At 47.0% G+C, this 25,352-nt stretch overlaps 1 protein-coding gene across 1 annotated transcript in view; it reads right to left on the reverse strand.

Annotated features, from left to right (window-relative positions):
- nyap1 (neuronal tyrosine phosphorylated phosphoinositide-3-kinase adaptor 1) overlaps positions 1-19,259 on the reverse strand; it is a gene marked incomplete at both ends in the record, with an annotated part of 119,172 nt that extends 99,913 nt beyond the window's left edge. The window contains one exon of the mRNA XM_084320050.1: positions 19,069-19,259. Coding sequence (XP_084176176.1) covers positions 19,069-19,259 — 191 coding nt within the window. The remainder of the gene's footprint in view (positions 1-19,068) is intronic.
- Positions 19,260-25,352: the final 6,093 nt, after the last annotated feature.

Consider the following 25,352-nt stretch of genomic DNA (forward strand, 5'->3'; position numbering starts at 1 on the left):
CTCGGCGCATTAGCCATAGCGAGGTGCTAACGGCCCAAAATCAAGCTACTACAGCGTCTGGTACTGGTGAGGCCGGTATCGGGGCCCCTCTACGCCGGGTCTTCAAGAAGTCCAGGCGATGAAAGATGTTTTCTCGCCCCGTTTTCGTCCGTGAAGATAGGTCTCGAAGGGAACTGTAGAGACGGCTTGAGTCCTAGCTTGTAGAGGGGGGCCATGACGTTTTTGTAGCAGGAACGCTGCTCCACGACTTCGGGGCAGTAGTCTTCAAAGATTAGGACTGGTTTCCCTCTGTATTTCAGCGTTCACCTCCTCTTCCGTGCCTCCCAGATAATCCTCTCTTTTATACGATAGTGGTGCAGGCGGGCAATAACCGCTCTAGGCCTGGAGCCGGGTGCTGGCTTGGCAGTAAGGGCCCTATGACACCGGTCCAGTTCGGGTGGTGTAGGACCTCCTTCCCCAGAATTTCAACCAGTACCTCCGCAAAAAAGTCGCTGGGCCGGTCGCTATGAATGGACTCATCCAATCCCAATATGCGTATATTAGACCGGCGGCTACGGGACTCAACGTTAGTTAGCTTAGCCTTTAGCTTGTCATTGTTCGCCTCCAGCGCCGTACACCTAGCCTCTAGCTCGTCCACCCTGTCAGTCCAAGTATTTAAACCGCCTTCCACGGAGGTCAGACGCTCGGCATGGTTGTTAACCGTCGTCCAGAGGCTGTCGAGTTTGGTTTCGAGCGAGGCAGTGGACGCTCTGATTTCGTTGGTTAGGGCCTGCCTGAGCTCTTCAATTAGCCCAGCAATGGCGGCTATATCAGCGGGAGCGTCGTCCTTCTTGGATTAATTGATCAGTTGTCTCGTCGCCATTGTGGTTCTTGCAGCCAAAATAAATAGGTAGAAACATAAAGGGGGTATATACAAAAAAGTTTAACCGAGTTGAAAATATAAAAAAAGGAAGAAAAAAAAAATACGGGAGTCACATCGTGGCCATGAGCGACTACTCCATCTGTTGTGAAGGGCCAGATTAAACCGAATATATATATTTATTTATATATATTTAATTGTATTTGTATATTCTCTAATATTCCCTGATATCCCTTGTATATTCCTTGTACAATATGCATTGAATATCCATTCTAGCCTACTGAACATCCCATAATAGTCTCCATTCTACTATTGGTCGAGACCTTGGTGCCAGGCTGCCATACCCCTCAGACCCAGTTCAAACGTACCGCTCCACATGTACGAACAAGTCCTAGTTCCGCGTAGGAATCTGGCTACCGCACCACTAATGGGACTATTTGTTCATAGTGCGTATATATACTGCGCTACTAAAGTAGGACTTTCTTTTCAGTCCAGTTTCTTACCCTCCAATAGAGTCACAGACGTAAAGCCTCCCCGCGACGCCACGTGTGGGAGTAAGGCCAAGTTCGCCTACCATCGGTATTGAGACATCGTGTATATTAATATTTGAATAGTCATATTTGGCACTATATCGTCGAGTTGGACGTAGTCTATTAAGCTAATAATAGTCTGTTAATATATAGTGCTTCGTGCGGTGAGAATACTACCGTAGTCAGTACCCCATCGTTTCGGGCAGAGAACTGGCTGCTTACCCAGGGTGGTTGACCCCATGTGAAGCTGCACCCGAGGAGCCCCAGAGCCGACGAGCGAGTGGACCTGTATACCGGATTATTCTACCGACGACAGCCCGCCTTCCCAGGCACGGATTATGCTTTGTATACTTTGATTATTCCATGGATAAAGACCCCCGACACTGCCGTGTGTTGGAACCCCCCCCCCTGGAGAGGACGCAAGGTGAGGAGACGCTCTGCAAGACGAGGTCGCTTCACGTCTCTCCCCCGTGGACCGGAGAGAGCCGGCCCACAAAGAGTCCACCTGCTTTCATCTGTGGTCCAAGGATCGCCGGCGCATTGAACGGCACTACAGTGGGTTCACCTGGGATACCCTTGGCCGGACGAGGCAGCCGGATTATACCCCCCCCCCCCCCCCTCCTACTCCTGTCGGCTTACAAGCGACCGGATTAACCCCCCCTTAGTGTATCTAGTATATAATCATTAAAGTATCATTGCTGTTATTCCTTAACTATTCCAGGTCGTATATTTACCACCTGCGCCATCAGAGATTGGACATTCTCTATTGATATACCGACGAATACTCTTTGCCATAAAAGTGCATACTATTTCAATTCATAAATGTAATTAAGTGATTAAGTGCTTGCTCTACACACCATTGCTGTGTAGTAATAAACGCATACTTCGACTTCGTACATTTGTGTTGGATCCGTTTCATCTACGTGAGAGTGTTTATGATAATATATTTATGCCGTGTACTGGGTGGCCGAATATTAAGTACAAAGGTAGTGGTAGTAAGTATCATATCTAGTAATACAGTCAGGGAATTGTACCCCTCAGTTACAATTGGTCCTTCGAGCCGGATGGTAATTAGTGTAATATTAATATAGTGTTATTAATATTGAAATGGCCTATGATGAACACTCCACGAAACGATCCTCCTAACCAACGCCCGCAGCGCGAACGACGGCTCCCTCAGTACTTAGAGGCTTACGCTGTCAGTCAACAACCTAGTCTTCTACTAACAGTAAACGCGGTAAAACTAGAAAGTAAAAGTATGTCTAACCCCAACGCCCAGACTACCCCGACCATAGAGGCCCCTACGGGCTCTAATGTAACTGACCAAGTTCACGGTGGGGACCAGTGGGAACCAGACATGACTTCACACCCCGCCAGTACTGAAGAAGTAGTCCCCGATGAGTCCCGGGAGGAATACAACGCTACCGAGAGAGAACTCGGCACGGAAGAAGACGGGGAGAGCACCGTGGAGATAGAGCTCCAAGGCTCCGCAAGGAGTACCCCGAGGGAAGGCTCCCCTATACAACCGCCTTCTCCCAGCGAGGCAGAGAGGACCCTACAGCAGGCCTTCCTCATCAGCCTGAACGCCGCTGCTGAACGCGACCGACTGCAGATCCAGCAGCGAAGCGAACACGAGCAGATACGTCTAGAAATAAGACGCATTCAGATGGAAGAGAATGTGGCCCGAGAACGAGCCGGTGCTCAACGGGACGCAGCGCGCGACAGACAGCAGTCGCAACTAATAGAACAGCTGATCAGACGGACAACACCCTCTCCCTCCGCCAGAGGCTCCAGGAACTCGTCTAGACACACCTCCAGGGCGGCATCCCCTAGCCGAGTAAACAACCCTGAACTTGACCAACAGACGAGGTCTATACCCCCCACAGACCACCTCCCCCCACCGGTCCAAGCGAGACCTAGCAACCGGGAAGGAGCAGCATATCCTGTGGAGAGACTAAACCAGAGACTACAAGCACTGGATGACCTAACTGAAGACGAAGAGGAAGAGGAGGAGAACCACGCCCGAAGACAGCACAGTACTCTACCGGACCAGGAGGTCCGGTACAGCCCAGGCTATACCCCCGCGGAGCTGCGCTACAGACCCCCGACTCTATACACGGGTGAGCACGACGCACGACCCGCACCGAGGAACAGCACCTGGACAAGCGGGCCATGGTACACTGCCGGTACCAGCCCATACCAAGGAGCGGGAGGAGACTCGCCTAGGAGGCCTCTCCCCCAACGCTCGCCGATGTATCCACAGTCAGCGTCATACATTGGCACGCCTATGGTACCCGACTTCACCCAAGAGAACCGGGCCCAGTATACAGAACTCTGCATGTGTCTGGAGACCATGTTGGTGGATGTATTGGATGAACGCCACAAATACGCCATCCTACTGAAGCACTTAAAGGTGCCCCGCGCACATAATATAGCGCTCGCCTACGCGACTTCCACCACCCCATACACAGCAGCGCTGGTAGCATTGGACCAGAGGTATGGGCGCATATGGGATTACGTGATCCAGGAGATCCGACACATCGACCGCTTACCCCCAGCAATAGACAATCGAGCACTGGACGACCTGTCCATCAGAGTGCAGTCCCTGGTAGGGATGTTGGGAGCGCAAAGAGAGAAGGGGAGGCATGAACTTTACGCCAACTCAAATGTGGAAAGGATTCTGGAGAAGCTGCCGCCCGCTCGTCAGGAGCGCTTTAGGCGGCAGAGGGACCACAGAGACCCGAATGGCCCCGAACCGAACCTCCTCGATCTAGCAGACTTCCTGGCGAGAGAAGTCAGCAGCCTACGGCTAGATACATTCGGACGGAGCACCCCTGGCTCCAGAGAAGGAACCAGACGACTAAATGATGGAAGAAGATCGGTGACTGTGATGCACCAATCGGAGTCAGTACCGAGCAGCAGGAGCCACAGTACCCCCTCCAGAACGGAGAAGTGGAAGATAGTGTGCCCCTACTGTGAGAAAGAACACTGGCTAGCGCAATGTGACTCCTTCCCCAAGCTGAACGCGGAGGAAGCAGGTCAATGGATAAAGTCCAACAAGCGCTGTTTTCGCTGTGCGCGCTCACACATGGCAGCCGAATGCCGCTTAAAGAAAAGGTGCACCAAGTGCGATGGAGCCCATCTGGACATACTTCACGACAGTAACAGACGGCGCCCTTCACCTGCACCATCCAGCCGCAAAGCGAGCGTCATGTACATCGATCCCGCCAGCAGCAGTGGAGCCCGAGTACTCCTAAAAGTAGTGCGTGTGACACTAAGCTACCAGAATAAAGTCCTGGACACTTACGCCGTCCTCGATGACGGGTCAGAGAAGACCCTGCTGCTCGCCTCCGCTGCGGCCCAGCTAGGGCTGCGGGGAAGCGAAACCCAAATGACAATTCGGACAATAAGACGAGATTTGAAGACGATAAAGGGCGAGAATGTCTCATTCTCTATCGCAGCAAGCGGCCAGCCTGAGCGACGGTACCAGATTACAGACGCTTTCACCAGCCAAGAAATAGGACTGTCGCGGTACACATACCCCGTCGCCAAGCTGATGGAGAAATATGCACATCTGCGCAAGTTACCGATCCCGCTCATAGACAATGCTATGCCGACCCTGTTGATAGGCTCCGACCATGCAGACCTCATTGTCCCGATAGACCGGGTTCATACCGGACCCCGAGGCTGTCCTGCAGCAGTCGAGACCCGTTTGGGATGGACTCTCCAAGGCCCGCTCGCCAAATCTCTCAACCGAAGTACAGCCACTAGATGTCTCCACTCCCGAGTCACAGAGGGAGAAACCGCACTCCTGCAACACGTAGAGCGGCTATGGACCTTGGAACAAATGCCCTTTAAGAACGGAAAGAAAGACATTCGCTCTAAAGATGACATTTACGCCATTCACCTCCTCGAGACAGGGACCAAGAGAGTCCCGGTCAACGGCGTGTTGAGATACGCCACGCCACTCCTGCGGCGAGAAGGAATGCCTACTTTCCACGCCAAGACAGACGCCACAGAACGGTACCTGCTGAACACGGAGCGGCGCTTAGCCAAGAACCCCGCCCAAGAGAGTGTATACCGCGCTGAGATTGAGAAGCTCATCACAGCGGGACACGTCACAAAGATGGACATTAAAGAGGCTGACCAGACCACTGAATCGTGGTACGTGCCCCACCACAAGGTCCATCACAACGGTAAAGACCGCATAGTATTTAACTGCAGCTACCAGATCGGATCCCAAAATCTAAATAAAGAGTTACTGCCCGGTCCCACACTCGGCCCCTCCCTACTCGGCGTTCTACTCCGCTTCCGCCAGGAAAAGGTGGCCATCAGCGGGGACATTAAAGGAATGTTCCTGCAGGTGAGATTAGTAGAGGCGGACAAGCCCCTGTTACGGTTCCTATGGAGAGAGAAGCCAGGAGATGAGCACCCAGCCATCTACCAATGGGAAGTCCTCCCCTTCGGAACGACGTGCAGCCCCTGCTGTGCTACATTTGCACTACAGAAACATGTAGCAGAGGACCCAGCAGCGGACGAAGAGGTCCGACACAGCGTAAAGAACAGCTTCTACGTAGACAACTGTCTACAAAGCCTTTCAACCCAAGAAGAAGCCGAGGCTCTCCTGATTAAACTCCGCGCCTCATTGATCAAAGGCGGCTTTGATCTCAGGCAGTGGGCCAGCAGCGATCCGCAAGTACTGCGCAGCCTCTCCTCCGAGGACAAGGCAGCCAGCAGCGAGACATGGATGACTACAATCCCGGGAGAAGCCCAGGAGATGACCCTGGGATTGGTGTGGCGATTCAAAACAGATTCGCTTCACTACAGACACAAGCCCCTGACTACGGAGCAGGGAAGGCCGGCGGCGGCGCCGACCACCAGACGGAGTGTGTACACAACACTCGCCCGACAATATGACCCGCTAGGATGTATTCTACCGTACACCACCAGGGCAAAAATGATGGTACGAGCATTGTGGGACAAGGACCAGGGCTGGGACGACCCCATTCCCGCACACCTTGCATCCACCTGGAGAGAGTGGGAGATGGAGCTCCACTCACTCCCAGGCGTTAATATGCGCCGAAGCTACTTCCCACCCACGGTGAGGCCAGAGACATGTAAAATGGACTTACACGTCTTCAGTGACGCCTCAGAGGTCGCATACGGATCAGTAGCCTACTTGCGGGCCCAAGACCAGGGGGGAGAGATCTACACAGCATTTGTCCTCGCCCGCTCGAGAATAGCCCCACGCAAGCAACAATCTATCCCACGTCTAGAGCTCTGCGCAGCCCTAGCCGGAGCGCACCTAGCCACGCTCATCCAACGTGAGCTCACCATACCGGTGTCTAGAACAATCCTGTGGTCAGATTCCACGACGGTACTCGCCTGGATCAAATCGGACTCATGCAAGTACAAAGTCTTCGTGGGAGTCAGAGTCACCGAGATTCAAGACTTAACCGAAGAGTTAACCGGAGAAACAGAGTGGCGCTACGTTGATACAAAACAGAACCCAGCTGACGTCATCACCCGGGGGATGCCCCTGGATGACCTCACCCGTCGCAATGTCTACAGTGACGGCCCAGCATTCCTAAAGCTCCCGGAAGGAGAGTGGCCCACGCCTATCCCGAGGGAAGCCAGTCAGGAGGAGGCTGAGAATAAGAAGCCTGTGTTCTGTGGATTGAGCACCGTAGCCTCCACCGACCCTAACATAGACGATTGCACGTCCATAGAGAGTGCACAACAAAGAACATTCCTGCGGTACCACCCGGAGTGCAAGTCCCCCGCTGATATGTCAGCAGCTAACTACGAGGAAGCAGAATTGCTTCTACTGCAGCGAGCCCAGAGAGACTCGTTCCCCGATGAATTGGCCTGTCTACAGGGAGGAAAGCCCGTCCCATCCGACAGCAGATTAATTCATCTGGCCCCCGAGAGCGACGCTCATACCCTCATCAGAGTGGGTGGTCGCCTACGCAGAGCCCCCAATCTACCGGATGACATTAAATACCCGATCGTATTGAACAGCCGACACAAGGTCACAGAGCTGATTATAAAGAAATACGATGAGGATGTACATCACGCAGGAGCAGAAAGAGTCTTCGCGGAAATCAGACGTCGTTACTGGATCCTACAAGGAAGAGAGGCGGTACGACGCTTCCAGCGAACATGTCTAGACTGCCGCAAGTGGCGCGCGCAGCCCAGCATACCAAGGATGGCTGACCTTCCTCCATGTCGCCTCCGAATCGGTGACAAGCCATTCCACTCAACGGGTATGGACTGCTTTGGCCCGCTGCACATAAAGAAAGGAAGAGGAACCGAGAAGCGGTGGGGTATTGTATTCAAATGCATGACCACCAGAGCGATACACATCGAGCTTCTCCCGACCATGAGCACAGACTCATTCCTTATGGCCTTCCGAAGATTCACATCACGGAAAGGAAGACCGTCTACCCTATTGTCCGATCATGGGACAAACTTCAAAGGCGGCGAAAGAGAGCTGAGAGAGAGCTTCCAAGCTATGGGCCCAGAACTTAAGACCCACCTCGCTCCAGCACAGATTGACTTCCAATTCAACCCCCCAAACGCACCCCACTTCGGTGGCACTTGGGAACGAGAAGTGCGCTCCATAAAGACAGCCCTGTACGCAGTACTTGGGGCCCAGACTGTGGCGGAAGAAGTCCTAATGACAGTCCTCACGGAGATTGAGGGAGTACTTAACTCGAAGCCCCTCGGATATGTCTCCAGTGATGTGGCGGATATCGACCCAGTTACCCCCAACACACTCCTGATGGGGCGGCTAGATCCTGCATTACCACAGACAATGTACCGGCCTGAAGAAGCGAACGGCCGACGAATGTGGAGGTACAGCCAAGTATTAGCCGACAAGTTTTGGAACAGTTTCCTACTGCACTACCTACCGTCTCTACAGACCCGCCAGAAGTGGGTAAAGGAGAGAGACAATTTGACAGAAGGAACAGTCGTCATGATTATTGATCAATCACTGCCCAGAGCTATGTGGCCGGCCGGCCGCGTAAGCAAAGTGATCACCGGTGCCGACGGCAAGGTCCGAGCAGCTGAAGTGCTCGTCCAGGGTCGCACTTACACCCGTCCCGTGGCGAGGCTCATAGAACTGCCTCGACTCCCAGACACAATCGATGATGACCATGACCCTACAACCCTATGACTTTGTGAAGTTGACTGACCCCTACAGCAAACCCTTATGTGTAAATAGACAACGCGATTAATCTGTCTCTGTTTAACTGATTAGGTCTGGGACCTATTCAGGGGGTGGCTGTTGTGAAGGGCCAGATTAAACCGAATATATATATTTATTTATATATATATATTTAATTGTATTTGTATATTCTCTAATATTCCCTGATATCCCTTGTATATTCCTTGTACAATATGCATTGAATATCCATTCTAGCCTACTGAACATCCCATAATAGTCTCCATTCTACTATTGGTCGAGACCTTGGTGCCAGGCTGCCATACCCCTCAGACCCAGTTCAAACGTACCGCTCCACATGTACGAACAAGTCCTAGTTCCGCGTAGGAATCTGGCTACCGCACCACTAATGGGACTATTTGTTCATAGTGCGTATATATACTGCGCTACTAAAGTAGGACTTTCTTTTCAGTCCAGTTTCTTACCCTCCAATAGAGTCACAGACGTAAAGCCTCCCCGCGACGCCACGTGTGGGAGTAAGGCCAAGTTCGCCTACCATCGGTATTGAGACATCGTGTATATTAATATTTGAATAGTCATATTTGGCACTATATCGTCGAGTTGGACGTAGTCTATTAAGCTAATAATAGTCTGTTAATATATAGTGCTTCGTGCGGTGAGAATACTACCGTAGTCAGTACCCCATCGTTTCGGGCAGAGAACTGGCTGCTTACCCAGGGTGGTTGACCCCATGTGAAGCTGCACCCGAGGAGCCCCAGAGCCGACGAGCGAGTGGACCTGTATACCGGATTATTCTACCGACGACAGCCCGCCTTCCCAGGCACGGATTATGCTTTGTATACTTTGATTATTCCATGGATAAAGACCCCCGACACTGCCGTGTGTTGGAACCCCCCCCCCTGGAGAGGACGCAAGGTGAGGAGACGCTCTGCAAGACGAGGTCGCTTCACGTCTCTCCCCCGTGGACCGGAGAGAGCCGGCCCACAAAGAGTCCACCTGCTTTCATCTGTGGTCCAAGGATCGCCGGCGCATTGAACGGCACTACAGTGGGTTCACCTGGGATACCCTTGGCCGGACGAGGCAGCCGGATTCTACCCCCCCCCCCCCCCTCCTACTCCTGTCGGCTTACAAGCGACCGGATTAACCCCCCCTTAGTGTATCTAGTATATAATCATTAAAGTATCATTGCTGTTATTCCTTAACTATTCCAGGTCGTATATTTACCACCTGCGCCATCAGAGATTGGACATTCTCTATTGATATACCGACGAATACTCTTTGCCATAAAAGTGCATACTATTTCAATTCATAAATGTAATTAAGTGATTAAGTGCTTGCTCTACACACCATTGCTGTGTAGTAATAAACGCATACTTCGACTTCGTACATTTGTGTTGGATCCGTTTCATCTACGTGAGAGTGTTTATGATAATATATTTATGCCGTGTACTGGGTGGCCGAATATTAAGTACAAAGGTAGTGGTAGTAAGTATCATATCTAGTAATACAGTCAGGGAATTGTACCCCTCAGTTACACCATCCTTGACCCGGAACCGGACTGAGGCATAATAACACATGTAGAAATAATACCACTGTGGTAATAAACCTCAAGCATTACCGTGCTGTCATCGTTGAGGTAATGCAGCGCCGGTGGCGGCCATGTGCACTGCTGTGAAAAGAAAGAAAGGGCAGACAGCTCGTTGCAAGGGGGTCACCCCCCTTGGTTGAGCAGTTCATAAGCACATACAGTCTGTTTGAGTGAAACTTGTGATATTCATTTCGCCCGGGCAGAGCTGGACAAAGATAATATACGTAACAATCTACGCACAGTTCAATGCATAGTTCGAGTGACAGACGATAAAAAAATTAAATAAAAAATTAAATAAAAAACCGATACTCTAAGAGTAAAGGACGTCTGAATTACATTTCAAATAGTCAATATTCATGCTCGTGACTGAGACAATACCGTATAGAGAAGTCGAGTGTTCTGAGGACTGAAAAATCTGCGGTCGGCTGTGTTTACAACAGTGCTAGCTTGGATAGCTAGCTGGTGTGCTAACAGCCCTCGTGCTCCAGAGCCGTTAGCTTAGTTAGCTGGAATGCTAGCAGCCCACGTGTGGAGCCCGCTCCACTCTACAGGGCCGCTAGCTTGGACTTAATCACCACTAGACCCCTGGCCCTTCTATCCTCTTTGTTTTACTGTGTCCTACCTGTTTTTATTACTTTCATTGCTTTACTATGTTTTTAATCTTATATCTTGCATCATATTATTTTGTTTTTATTACTTTCATTGCTTTACTATGTTTTTAATCTTATATCTTGCATCACATTATTTTGTTTTTATCAACCTGCCTGTGAAGCACTTTGGTGCCAGCAGCCGCTGCCTGGAAATGTGCTATATAAATTAGGGTGACCATATTTTGATTTCCAAAAAAGAGGACATGCTGGCCCCAGCCTCGAGATACTTAATGATACTTTGCACAATCGAAGCGGGCATGGCCAGGGGTGCAGTGCTGGGCATACGCGGTCAAACGACGTTTGGGCTTGTCACTGAGGCAGAAGTACGCGCATCCTATTATTATGCAAAGTTTAGGTGATAAGTGACGGCCGGGATATACGGCGCGACGACACAAAAATTACTCGTCGCACCGTATCGGCCGGCACTTATCACCTAGACTGTGTGTGTGTGTGTGTGTGTGTGTGTGTGTGTGTGTGTGTGTGTGTGTGTGTGTGTGTGTGTGTGTGTGTGTGTGTGTGTGTGTGGAGTGTTGGGCGTGTGTTATGTGACAAAAGACCGCCCGTCTCGTCCCCAGCTCCGACTCATGAAAGAGGAGAGATACATGTATGCGCGTGCGCGCGTGCACGTGGCGTTTGGCCTTGGCCCATATTACGACTGCACCACTGGGCATGGCCACCTTCATTTCACTATGTCTTGTGTACTGTATTGTATGTGATGAATAAACCTCTTGAATCTTGAATCTCTACTCAAAGTTTACTCAAAGATGCCTTTATTGTTTTAACATATGCTTGGAAACATGCACCCAGAAAAGCGGCCATTTTTTTTTATACTTGAACTTGAGGACTGCATACTTTTTTTGCAAAGCTTATCTTTATACATTATGCTTATAGCACATGCATAAGCCTGGTCTCTTTTGAAAGATAACATTCTGAAGTTACTAATGCAAAAAAGGAAAATCACTTTTAGTGCTAATGAAATAGAGTAGCATATAGGTCTGAACTTGAGTTGAACGTGAACTTGTGTACTCACATTTTTCTGCAGTGGTTGCAATATCCCAAATTTAACCACATAACATGCGCCCAGAAAAGTGGATTTTTTTTTTTTACTTGAACTTGAGGACTGCATACTTTTTTTTGCAAAGCTTATCTTTATACTTTATGCTTATAGCACATGCATAAGCCTGGTCTCTTTTGAAAGATAACATTCTGAAGTTTCGTACACAATAAAGAAAAATCACTTTTAGTGCTAATGAGTAACATAGGGCTGAACATGAGTTGAACTTGTGTACTCACGTTTTTGTGTAGTATAGTTGCAATATTCCAAAATAATATATATATTTTTTGTATAAGCTGGAAAACACCGCAAATCCATAGCCTGAAGGGACATGGGCCTGAAGGGACATTAACGTGTGTTGTCGGGCCTTACAAATACATTTGATTTTGATTTGATTATCAATAAGGTAGGATATCTGGAATACACAAACACACAATTTTTTAAATCACATGACATGAAACTCTGGGACCTGGCTGAATTTAAGACTGCACAAATCATGTTTAAAGCACGAAACAATTCACTCCCGGGCAATGTTCCCTCTAATAATTTTTTGGTCTGAGCAAACACTCAAACCTCCTGAGCAGACATCAGCAACTACTGAGCAACATACGTCACCTGCCGATTAACCGTTTAGTTGATATGCGGCGGTTTGTAAAAAATCTGAGAATCTTAATTTCCCTTAATGTCTAACATAAAAATATATACATTTTGCTGATACACAGAGAAATAATACAAAAAGGCATATTATATTCCTTAATCAAATATTTTTTTGACCATTGATTGATGATACAGAGCATAGTCCTTACTTTGGCTGGGTTGGCGGCGGCGGTGTGAGTCGTGTCACTAACTTTTGTCTTTTTAGGAGGCTGACTCGTCATTATTTTATTAAGTGAATTATAATGCGACTTCAAGGGTGACCATATTGTGAATTTTTTAAAGAGGACACTCTGCCTTCAGCCTCAAGATACTTAATCAAAGTTTACTCAAAGATGCCTTATCATTATAATATATTTAAAGTATACCTCCTCTGTATGGATATAAAATTAGTTTATATTCTTTTATATAACAAAATAATATCTCTCTATAACCAAAGTTACTCAACATGCTGTATTATGCCTAAAGTAATCTATCTGACAAATCGCAAGAAAATAACTAAATCAACCTATGACAAAATAATATATATTTTCAAGTCTTACTGGACAAAATAATTAACAAGAAAAATATGATGTAATGTTCTAAATAATACCTCTTCTGTATTAGAAAATCCAGCTTTAAAAAATATATCTTTATCTTTTCAATGTAATGTAAATTATAAAACAGTAACCTCACAAAGATACTAATTTAAAAGTGCACTATGCAGTTTCAGATTTGTTGCAATTAGTGTACTAAACTAATTTATTACACACATAATCCTTAGAATGATTGTATCATAAGCATCTTATCAAACCAAAACATAATTTTGAAGCATCAAAATAGTTTTAAATGATTTTCTTTCTCTCTCTGTATAGCTGCATTCTTCAATCAATTCGGTCAACTTTGCCATCAAACTCTCGCCTCGCACTGCTTTGTTTGTAATGTTTTGCTGTGTCCATGTGAGCTTTTAGATCGCCAGCACCTTTATTAGACACATAAACATATGGTCAAACTTTGCACGCGTTGCACTCTGCTTCCAATTAGTCTCGACCGGGATGATAAATTGGAAGTTTTCTCTGCAGTTCATCTGTAATGTACATTTTCGCGTTTGCATTGTGAGGAGCCAGCAATGCTGGTCGGATCTGTCCACTTCCTCATCTGTTGTGTGTGTCTGTGTGAGCGTGCAGTAGCGCTGCCCACAAAGCACTGAAAGCGGGGCTTCTCTTGGTAACGTCACACGCAACAGGGTTAGGTATGGTTAGGGATGTCCCGATCACATTTTTTTGCTCCCGATCCGATCCCGATCATGTAATTTTGAGTATCTACCGATACCGATCTTTCCCGATCCGATCAAATAAAAATCAAAATGTTGACATTATCCAGGTGAAAAGTTAACTTCATTCAAGCGAGGCATTGCAATCCTTGACATAAATCATTTGATTAGATTAGATTAATTTGATTAGTTTTATGTTTAAAATAGTACACTCATTTGAGTAGTGGAAAAGGGGTAGGATTAAATAAGTGTATACTTCTTCCTACTCCTTTTCGAACATGCAGATTGAGTTGTTTTTCTTTCTTTTTTTGTTATTGTTTGTTGTATTCATTGCATGTTCGAAATAAAGACTTCAAATCAAAAATCAAAATTAATTAAATCAAAGGAAATGCGTTTGGGTCTGAGAGTGTGGCTGGTCTGCCGTTCTGATGCTGGATACTATTGGTTTGTTTTGGCAAAATTCTTCTGCTCTGTGTAACAATAAATAAATGAATGATGATATGCAATTTAAAACCAAAACTAAAGCCTCAGTATGAGTTTAAGACGTGAACATGGTCATGTTTGTTGAAAAAAAAAAAGCGACCGATTTCAGATGTGCGCGGGAGCGTTTTGCCATGTGCGCGCGCGCGCACGGGCGCACCTTAGGGGGAACATTGCTCCCGGGTAACATCGCTCCCGGGTAACATCCAAAAATTATGTTATAGAGAGGGGGGTTACAATTTAGAAGAGAGTCTAACTTCAAGAAACAGGCTGTTCATTCAACAATGTATGTATATGTCAGTTTGTGGAGTGAATATGAATTGCATAAGATAATAGAGTGTGAAGGTATACTGAATACTGTCTATCTGTATGTCATGTATGTCATATGTTATGATGAATTGAAAATGGGGGACCCTGATGTAAACAAGACGAAAGTATTTCTCTGGTCTGCATCCCCTTAACAATTGTGTGTATTGAGCCGTACTGTATTGTACCCATTCTGCAAACTGTTAATAAAGTTTTCAATCAATCAATCAATCAATCAATCAAGGGGGTAGGAATACATACGTTTACACTTCATTCTATAGTCCTGCTTGTTTGTTTTTTAATCTGTTTATTACTTGTTTTTTATTATTATTTATTTTCAATTTATGTTCGAAATAAATAAACGCATTCATTCAAGATATTGTGTGAGCAAAAGTATCCTGATTTACTCCCTCGAGTCTGGCCCCGCGCGGATCTCGCAGCTGTGCCCGCACAGTGCAATACTCCAATTCAGCCATTGGCAATTCAGCCATTGGGTGGGTGGCGCTGCTGAGCGGCCCTCACAGCGCGGTCGTCAGCGCACGGCCCTGAGAGCGCCGCTGGCTCTGCGACTCTGCAGCTGCATGCTTCTCCGGGAGTCATCTGGCACGCCATGTAAAAAGTCGCACGCCTGACATATCGGCATGTAACTCGAGAACCGAGGCACGGATTTTGGCGATTCAGATGGCATTCGAACGGCAACGAATAGCGCTTTAATTCGGTAATTTATATGTTCGGCGAAAAATGAAGGCCCGAGCCTTCAGATGCTCGCAAAGGGCCGTGAAACTGAAAAACAATGAAACCCCGGACATTCCCATGAATTTATAAACCCCCCCCGGACGCCCCGGACAGGGCGTGAAAAGAGGACATGTCCGGGCAAAAGAGGACGTTTGGTCAGCCTAATATAAATAAAATTGACTTGACTTGACTAGCAGGCCTCGCGTGAAGCCAGCCTCAGTTACCTGCTCCGGCCTCTCACTCTTCATCGCTCGAGGTCTGCTCCACCGGGGGCGGTCTGTTCCTCTCATTCGGGATGTTGGTATTGCTTTTCCGAATGAAGTCCTCCGCCTCGGATGGTGACTTGAATAGACGGTTGCACGACACAGCTCCTCGTCCCGTCTTTACTTTCAGCGTTGCCGGGAACAGTAGGTATACCTCCACCGCCCTTTCACGGGCTAGATCCATGGCTCTGGCGAAAGCTCTACGGCGTCTCGCTGTGTAGTCACTGAAATCTGCTGCGAATCTCAGGGTACGGCCGTTCATCACCGGAGGATTCAACCTGGCCTCTTTTAAAATATCCTGTCTTATCTGGAACCTCAGGCAGCAGAAGATGAATGTGCGAGGGTTTGTACGCTCGCTCTTCATCGGGGTAGCGGCTCTGAAGATCCTGTGCGCTCTCTCGATCTCGGGGCAGGCTAGCTTCGGTAACCACTTCGGTATCATTTTCTCTAGGAACTTAATTGGTGCGTCCTCCTCCACTTCATCGGGTAGCCCGTATATTCTAACATTGCATCTCCTGCCACGGTCCTCCAGATCTGCCGACTTCATCTCACAAGCCCGCAGCTTGTCCTCCAAGGACGATATCACCGTGGCGTTGGTATCAGCCAGCTCCACGACTGCTGACAGGCTCTCTTCCATCACGGCTAACCGTGTGTCTATGCTGGCTACCGTCTCCTGGAGCGCATCCACTCTGCCGGTTAGCTTAGCCACGATAGCGTCTATTTCCTCACGGAATATCGACCTAATGAGCTCCTTATCCACAGCGTTCAGCGTTCCCATCCTGGTCTGTGTCTGTTTAGACATGGTTCCAACGTAAAATCAAATCAAATGGTATAAAAATAAAAACGTAATCAAACTTAATGTGGCTTGGTTGCTGAGCTCCGAAAAATCAGCCAGCCATGTGTTGCTGAGCAGAACCGGAAGCCCAAGTTGCTGTAACTTATAACATTAAGAGAAGTGTATTACATTTTCGTTCTCTCTGCTAAGAAAGGAGTGCTTGTGTTTTTAACACCTCGTTAAGTACCTGTGATTAATGCATGAAGCACGCACAGACAGACCACCCAGCGTAAAGCCCTCGCCTGTAGTCTTTCCACAGTATTGAGACACAATACTGTCGGACAATCTAACAATAATTAACTCATTTACAAGTTGTATTAAAGTTAGCAAATAAGGGAACAGAGCAATGACATTTCAAAGCAGTCAAAAAAGAAAGATTTCGATTTTTTTTGATTTTCTGAAGTGCAAGACATTTTCACATTTTCTGACGCTTTTATCTCGCCGGACTAAGTCGGGTTTGGTCACATCTGGCCACATATGTGTAATGAAACACAGATAAGTGCATGCAATAGCAACTGAACAAATACATTGTTAGTAGTGAAAGCAAATTAATCTGTCCATGCTGAATTAAACCCTCTATTTTCTTAAATTTTTTTGGATTTATCCATGGTTAGCTTTTTGGGGGGTCGGAAACTCAAGATTAGCCACCTGCAGATGGGCAGGGAGAGGCATGGAGTGTGACGTATATTTTAGTTGATGAAATATTAAACACATTTTTTATTTCAGTTCACAGTAATACATTTAAATAGCCGTTATTTATTTCCATATTATTCTTTTTTTTCAAACATACAGGGAGCCACTGCAGAGTAGCTGAAGAGCCTCCAGTTGCCGACCCCTGTCCTAGGACATGCATAATGTTGCAGCATTTATACAGTTTTACCATATCAGGAGCAAATTGCAAATTGAGGAACAAACAGCACCGCCAGATATCAGGTGCAAATTGCGCACCGTATGGGCGTGTTTGCCCTAGTATATAATTCGGCAATATCTTTATTGAATAGGTTCTTAAGACGGAGCAAATAGCGGGCGCAAATCACACACAGTTATGGGTGCTATTAGCGGACGCAATCCATTCTTTGTGAATTCACCCCCTAGTCTTTATACAGTATCGATTTGTCAGTCTTAAATGTAATTTAGACACTGGAGGAAAATGTACCCCTTGCCATTTGGCGAAGGTTTAAAGTCATGATTAACTCATTGAGTGCCAATCACGAGATATCTCGTTTCTGAGAGCCAGCGGTTGAGCGCCAAAAACTAGATATCTCGTTTTTAGTTCCTTTTTCCTTTTTTTCTATTTTCTTATTCTAAACACTTGAACGGTCCTTGGTGAGTGTGGCTGGGACCTGCAATGACAATTGAATCCCGACAGGTGGCAGTATTGCCTACCTTATGAACTGCATGGGCTGAGTGTAACCAAATCACTAGGACGCTCCCAGCAGTGGCAGCAGTGGCATGGCAGCACTGAGCAAACTACATCAATCTAACATTCGACAATGGCGATCGCCTAGAGCAAACTATTGGATATTATGAAGAAGACAAAACGGATTATATGGATGATGATTATGGCCAATAAGGTGCATTTCCACTAGACTAAGTTGGACTCAGCACTTCTGGTAAATCATAAAAATACTATAGTCAAACCGGCCGATGAGGAAACCTATTCGGCTCTGTGGTATAGTCTGGCCCGAGCAGACTATAGACGAAGAAGACAACGGATGAGGGCCACCTAACGTTATATGTATTGATCCTGTTCTGATTCAAGACACTTGGAGTGAGAGTGGAGTACCTTCTAACAAAGGTAACGTCTATTTATACGTCTATTTTACCGAACCCCATCATAAAACATGCTTTTGTAATGATCGCAGCGTTGGAAAATGACCCCCCCCCCTACCTTTGACCTGGCAATAATATAGGTTTCAGGCGAGCAGCCGCGAGATTTGCGCATACACTGCATTTTAGAATAGTATTGTCTCCATAGCTATAATATAGAATATACGATGGGTCTGCAAACATTGTGAAAATGGTCAATAACGCTGGCGCCAGGGAGTAAAGATGGAAAAACAGCGTGGCAGTCAATGAGTTAAGATTAACAAGCCTAAACACGCTGTTCAGAATTATTACTCTTGGTGAGGAACACTGATTACCCAATTTTCTGCCCTGTTTGTACTCTTGGGGTGTTGCTACACCAACATGGTGCCTTCAATATTAGGGAAGAAAGTAAATCATTAAACTGTTATTTTAATGCCTAGTTTCATTGCAAAAAACTGTTCCACAGATTCAAGGAAGTTATTGTTAACGGAATTATTGTTAATATAGTGTTGAAAAGGTACACATTATGTCTTGTAGAACAAGATATGTTTCAGGGTATTTCTTTACTGGACAGTGAATGAGTGAGTTCTGTCAGTGAGTGACAGAACACGAGCAGACAGGAGTGAGGGGGTGACAGGCCAGAACGTTTTCTTGTCAGATTCCAACCTACAGGACATTGTGATGACATGGTGTGTGCCTTATCGTGGTGAACCCCTATCTTACACCCCTAAAGTATATCACCCCTATCTCACCCCCTATATTACACCCCTATCTCACACTCCTATCTCACATCTATCTCACCCCCCTATCTCACACTCCTATCTCATCCCTATCTCACACTCCTATATCACACCCCTATCTCACCTCTTCTTGCTTCCCTCCTGGTCCCTCTGCCTCCAGTCCAGACGACTCTTGCGATACAGCAGGTTCATGTCACCGTGCGGGTGCTCCTCCTCGCAGCAGCCTATCACAGCGCAGTGTAGCCGCCGGCCCCGCCTCTCTATGTCACGCAGGAAATGCTCGACTGCCACATCCTGGGCAGAGCCAGAGCTCATGGTATACCGACTGCCCACGGAGGAGAGGGATGTATGTCACAGCCCGGCCTCCTCCGAATCACCTAGACATGGGAGAAGATAGAGGTAATGTTAGCGTTTATAAATCATTCAAAACATGCTCAGCTGAGACAATTATGTAACGCCCAGCTGCCCAGTACAGTATGTAGGGCAATCAGTCACAGCAGCATAGCCTAGATCTCCCAGTTTGTAGGCAACACGGTATTGGGGAGAGATTATTTTAGATATGACATTACAAAACCCCAAATATGAACATCGTTTGGTAGATCGGTGGAAGGAACATAGCTCCTCAGGCTCACCGTGTTAGCCTACCGCTACACAGACAACAGAGGAAAGTCATGGCCTGTTGATGGAGATGGCAGCTTGCTTATCCCCCAACCTCTCATGGCAAACAATTTCTACTTTCATATATCTACTTATGAATATTTGAATAAGCCTGGTAACTCAGCTGCTGAAGCAGCTCTGGCTGCAGGCCTTGGGCTGGACTAGCTAAGCTATGTCTGCTAGCCCGGACATTAATGTGGTTTGTCATATGTAGCACATCTTCCTACAGGAGGAGCCAAGCTTGTTGTGGGGCAGATATCCGAGGAGGACCCCTTCGTGTTTTTCAACGTCGCACTCCGGTTAGCTGAGACGAGCTGATGGACGTCCCTGCTGGTGCTTTTCCATCAGAAATGTTCAAATGGGAAGAGAGATTCAAAAAAGACACTGGGATTTTCTTACATGGGTGCCTCTGGCTATGTTATGTTACTGTAGTTTGTCCTGAACGGCATGGCCAAAAACTGTATGAAACATTTGAAATAGTGATCTCCGAGGCATCTGGGTTGCTCGGCGGGCTAAAGGCTCATAGCGTACACTCTCAGTGCTGTGGGCTCAAATCTGGTTCATGGTAGCATGCTTTATATACCGCTCTCTCTCCCTCCCTCCCCTCATTCCAGTCAACCTCCACTGTGAACTGGCTGCCATGAAGCCCAAAGGGCTTATTATCGGCCGTTATCGGCATTAAAATGTGATATGGGAAAATATCTGTATCGGTTTTCAAAAAATAAAAATAATAATAAAAAAATATATATTGTGGGCGACAATAATGGACAATAGAATTCACATTCATATTCTGTCACCTCCATGTTCAATGTTATGCACAGGGTGTGGTTAGAGGGCATTGACGTTATGTAGTCACACGGGTTGACGTGATGACGTATTAGTTTGTATTAAGGAAGTAGGAAGTAAACATGACACGTTACATGTATTGCATCTAAACAACCGTCTGGCAGTCTGTTTGTTCCGCATTCCTACAGTGGTGACCCTGACGTTCGTTTTTGGACGCTTCCAAAGACTGGATAAAAAATTTTGAACAAGCAAACATGTCTGTGAACGCTGTAGCAGTGAAGCTACCGGAGTTCTGGGAGCAGCAGGCTGCTGTTTGGTTCGTGCAAACGGAGGCGCAGTTCGCTATACGGAGGATAACAGAGGATGATACAAAGTAGGGATGCACCGATATGAAAATTGGCCGCCGATACCGATACCGATTGTTCAACTAACACTATCGACCGATACCGATACCTGTATATTTGTATATAAGTATTTGTAATTATTTTTTTATTTTTAATTTTTTTTTAATGAAACTACTGTATATTTGTATGTGTATGTTTGTATTTGTAGGCCTCTTTACTTACTTAAAAAAAGGAAACATCAAGAAATATGTTTATGGTATCACTATCTCTCTCCCAGTATCGTCTGGCGGCCTGCAGAGGGATACTATTTTCTCAACCAGAGCTTTCAACCAATGCAATGGAACCATTCTGGCGGCCTGCAGCGGGATACTATTCTCTCAACCAGAGCTTTCAACCAATGCAATGGAACCATTTTGATTGACAGTCGATTCTGCCAATTACGCCACACTGCTAGCACGCACCTCCTGCTGTCCTTACCACCAATCGGCAAACGTTTATTCATTTTCTACTTTCGGGCATGCCGCCATTGTTCTGTTTGCGAGAGCAGAACACACTTAACGTAGCTACGTTAGCTGCCCGGCCCGCCGACCGGCGCTCCACAGCATGACCAAATGAGACATAATGATTTTACTGCAACAAATGTTATAATAAAACAAAGCCTTTCTGTTACGAAGGATCAGATTAAACCGAATATATATATTTATTACTTGATATATATTGCATAGTATTTGTATATCGTCTGATATCCCTTGTGTATTCTTTGTACATATACACGGAATATCCCTTTACCTAGTACAGACCATAATATTTCGTTCTCCTATTGGATAGCGATCCACTAGGCGCCACTGCCATACCCCCAAGGTCTAGTTCAAAGTCACCGCCAAGGCTTGCCTGGACATGCCCGGTTCTGCGCAAGAATACGAGACAGAAATAAGGCTGGTACTAGATTATTCACCGTACGTATAAATACGTTGCAGGTGGATACAGCAGTTAGTTAACCTAGAAACGTGTTACCCTCAAATGTTAAAGCCTTCATCACGAGTCAACGACCAAGTGAAGTGAGCAACCGTGCGTCTAAATAGAGCACTTATAACCGTGTGCGAATTGATAGCTGAAGTGTCAGAGTTTAACGCTGTATCGTCGAGTTCGACCTATTCTATTATTAAGTAATAGTCTATTATGTATAGTGTATCGTGCGGCTACCGTTCTACAGTGACCAGCATTACCAACGATTCCTCGTACCGAGCTAGTGTGCTTATCCAGGCTGGGCGGCTTAACCTGGTGCCGTCATCCGAGGAGCCCTAGACGAGGACCGTGTGGATATGTACACTGGATAACCTACCCGACGACTACATAGCCCTTTTCGGCTGGATTATATTTGCTTTGGTCCTGTATCTGATGGAGCGGAGAATCGCCTACACCCACAACTGTGTGGGATTTACCCTGTGAGGAGCATCGTCGAGCCCGCCTCTAAGACGCCTGAGGCTGGCTAGCTTTCTTCCATGCTGCACCGCATACCGGAGAATAGCTGCTGCTTTCGTCTGCCGATCAAGGGAGTAATGTACCGTCTCCCGTAGCAGGAGCTTATTGATTCCCCGGTGATCCAGACTTTGCATTCGAACATTTCCTCCCCCTGCTGGCCTACAACCGGAGGGACCCTACTAGTATCTCCCGCTGCCCTACTAGTGTACCATAGATATAATTCCTAAGATACAGGTGGTATTCATTATCTCCTGCGTAATATTCTAATGGACTTACGCTCTTGACTTATTCACGCACATTCTTCGCCTTACAAGCGCGACTCTAAGTAAAGTAATGTAATCTACTATTATTGCTGCTAATAAATATTATTCTAACCAAGATTTGTGTGGAACCGTGTCATTGTGGAAGTGTTCATCTCATATACCTGTGTACTGTATGGCCAGTAGTAATGTACATAAGACAGTAGTGGTTTAATGATACCATACTTATTTAATACAGTCAGGGAATTGTACCCCTCAGTTACACTTTCTATACATTTGTCTGGTTGAAAACTTTATTAACAGATTGCAGAATGTGTAGTTGGGTACGGAATGAGCAACGGAATGGAACCGAGCTATGAACGGACTAACGGAGTAATGCCTTGTTTACTGCTATCTTCGGGTAAATAATATACTTGTTATTGAACGTGTAACACTAACTATATAACGTTAATGCCACAAAACGAATGTTTGTGTCATTTTAACAGCAGATACTTTCTTAAATGCCATCTTCCCGAGAGAGGGTGTTGACGGGGAGTTGTGTTATTAATAGCATTGAACAGCTAACCGAAAGCTAGCGTTAACTATTGTTAAAGGTTTAGCCATAACGTTACCTTGGCTAAAGTTGGGGCTATTCATAATGCAGCAATAATGGCTGCAGACCTGCAAGCAAAGTACAGCAAGTTGGCAAAGGAGTATTCCAACGCAAATCACATTTTCACCAGTAACGTTAGTCTTGCATCTCCCGGTAGCTAATGAACGGACTCGGAGTAATGCCTTGCTGCTATGGGTAATAATAATATGCTGATGTTATTGTCCGTGTAACACTAACTATATAACGTTAATGCCACAAAACGAATGCCTTGTTAATCATAAGTAGTTACTTTGATGCAGTAGCTTGTGTGTGTGTGTGGGGGACGGCGGGCGTTGTGCAGGTAGGTCGCGAGTGAACTTTTATTTTTTTTGCCTTTTGACGCTACACAAATTGATGGGTATTTATCGGCGACTGCTATCGGCACATTAGAGCTTATCGGCCGATAGGCCGATAGCAGTCAACAAGGCACTTATCGGCCGATACCGATACCCGACCGATATATCGGTGCACCCCTAATACAAAGTGTCGAATATTACTTAGTGTCGATTGGTGTCAAAACAGTACATAATATCATTTTATTTTGCAATTAAAGGCCCTGTGGGTTAGAGCCCCTGTGGGTTAAAGTCCCAGATGCGTGTAGTCTTTTACCAACAGAGTTGCAGTTCCGCATTTGGGTTCCGCGATCTGATTGGCCACTGATGTTTCTCTCTGCGCCAATCGCGTTACGCCTAGTTCTGCCTCTACTATCCTCGAGTTAACGTAATTTATACAAAATGGAAGTATTGATTTCGCCATAACGAATCATTAAAAAAATATACCATTAACTGGAATATGTTAGTTTCTTACACGCCTGCTCCACAAGAGGGGGAAACACACTCGACCACTGTTACACCCCGTTCAGAGCCGGCTACAAGGCTGTAGCGGCTCCGCCACTGATGGGTGCTGCAAGCGCGAGCGATCACGACTCCATTTTTTTAATCCCTGCATACAAACAAAGATCGCGTGACGCCGTCGTGTCACGTCAGACAAAAAAGTGGTCTGACGAATCAGAGGCCACGCTCCGGGATGCGTTCACAGACACGGACTGGGACATGTTTAAAGGAAGCGCCAGTGACGTCAGCGAGTACGCTGATACCGTTGTGAGTTACATAACAACAGTAGCTGACGGTATTGTCCTCACAAAGAAGGCGAGGGTGTTCCCAAACCAGAAACCTTGGGTGGACAGCACTATTAGAGCAGCCCTGAACTCTCGCACCACGGCTTATAACCTGGGCAGAGAGTCAGGAAATATGGAAGAGTACAAGGCTTCAGTCTACACTCTGCGCAAGGCTGTTAAACTTGCTAAGAGGACATATGCTGAGAAACTGGAGACACAAATGGCACAAAACGACACAAGAGGCTTGTGGAGGGGACTGAAGACAATAACTGACTACAAAGTCAGCGCCCCCTCAATGGGGAGCGACGACGCCTCTCTCGCGGACAAACTCAACTCCTTCTACGCTCGGTTCGGTGTAGACAGTGTCGCCGCTAGCCCTCTGGCTAGTGACGTCACTGGCGCACCGGCTGTTGTGGAGGGGGGGGGGGGCAACCGCGGGGGGGCGGGGGCGCTCTCTCGTTGTCGGAACACAGTGTGAGAAGAGCATTTATGCAGGTGAACACCAGGAAGGCTGCTGGCCCAGATGGTATAACAGGACGCATACTTAAGTCCTGTGCAAACCAGCTAACCCCGGTGTTCACCGCCATATTTAATCAATCCCTGGCGGAGTCAGTGGTCCCTGCCTGCTTCAAGATGTCTACCATCATCCCTGTACCGAAGAAACCCTCCCCAACATGTCCAAATGACTACAGACCGGTGGCACTCACCTCTGTGGTCATGAAATGTTTCGAGAGGCTGGTCAAGGACCACATTTGTGCCTCCCTCCCCAGTGATATGGACCCTATGCAATTTGCATACAGGACAAACAGGTCCACTGACGACGCGGTCTCCCAGGTGCTGCACAGCACTCTCTCCCACCTTGACCGTCAGAAGGGGGGCTATGTGAGACTGTTGTTCATTGACTACAGCTCAGCGTTCAACACCATAGTCCCCACCAGACTGGTGGACAAGCTGATCGAGCTAGGTCTGAGCTCCGCCCTGAGCGCCTGGGTACTGGACTTTCTGAGTGAAAGACCCCAGGCGGTCAGGGTGGGGGGTCAGACCTCCAACACCATCACCCTGAGCATCGGGTCCCCCCAGGGCTGTGTTCTAAGCCCCCTGCTGTACTCACTCTACACACACGATTGTGTG

This window comes from Notolepis coatsorum, assembly GCF_963971535.1.
Source record: "Notolepis coatsorum genome assembly, chromosome: 8".
NCBI lineage: Eukaryota > Metazoa > Chordata > Actinopteri > Aulopiformes > Paralepididae > Notolepis > Notolepis coatsorum.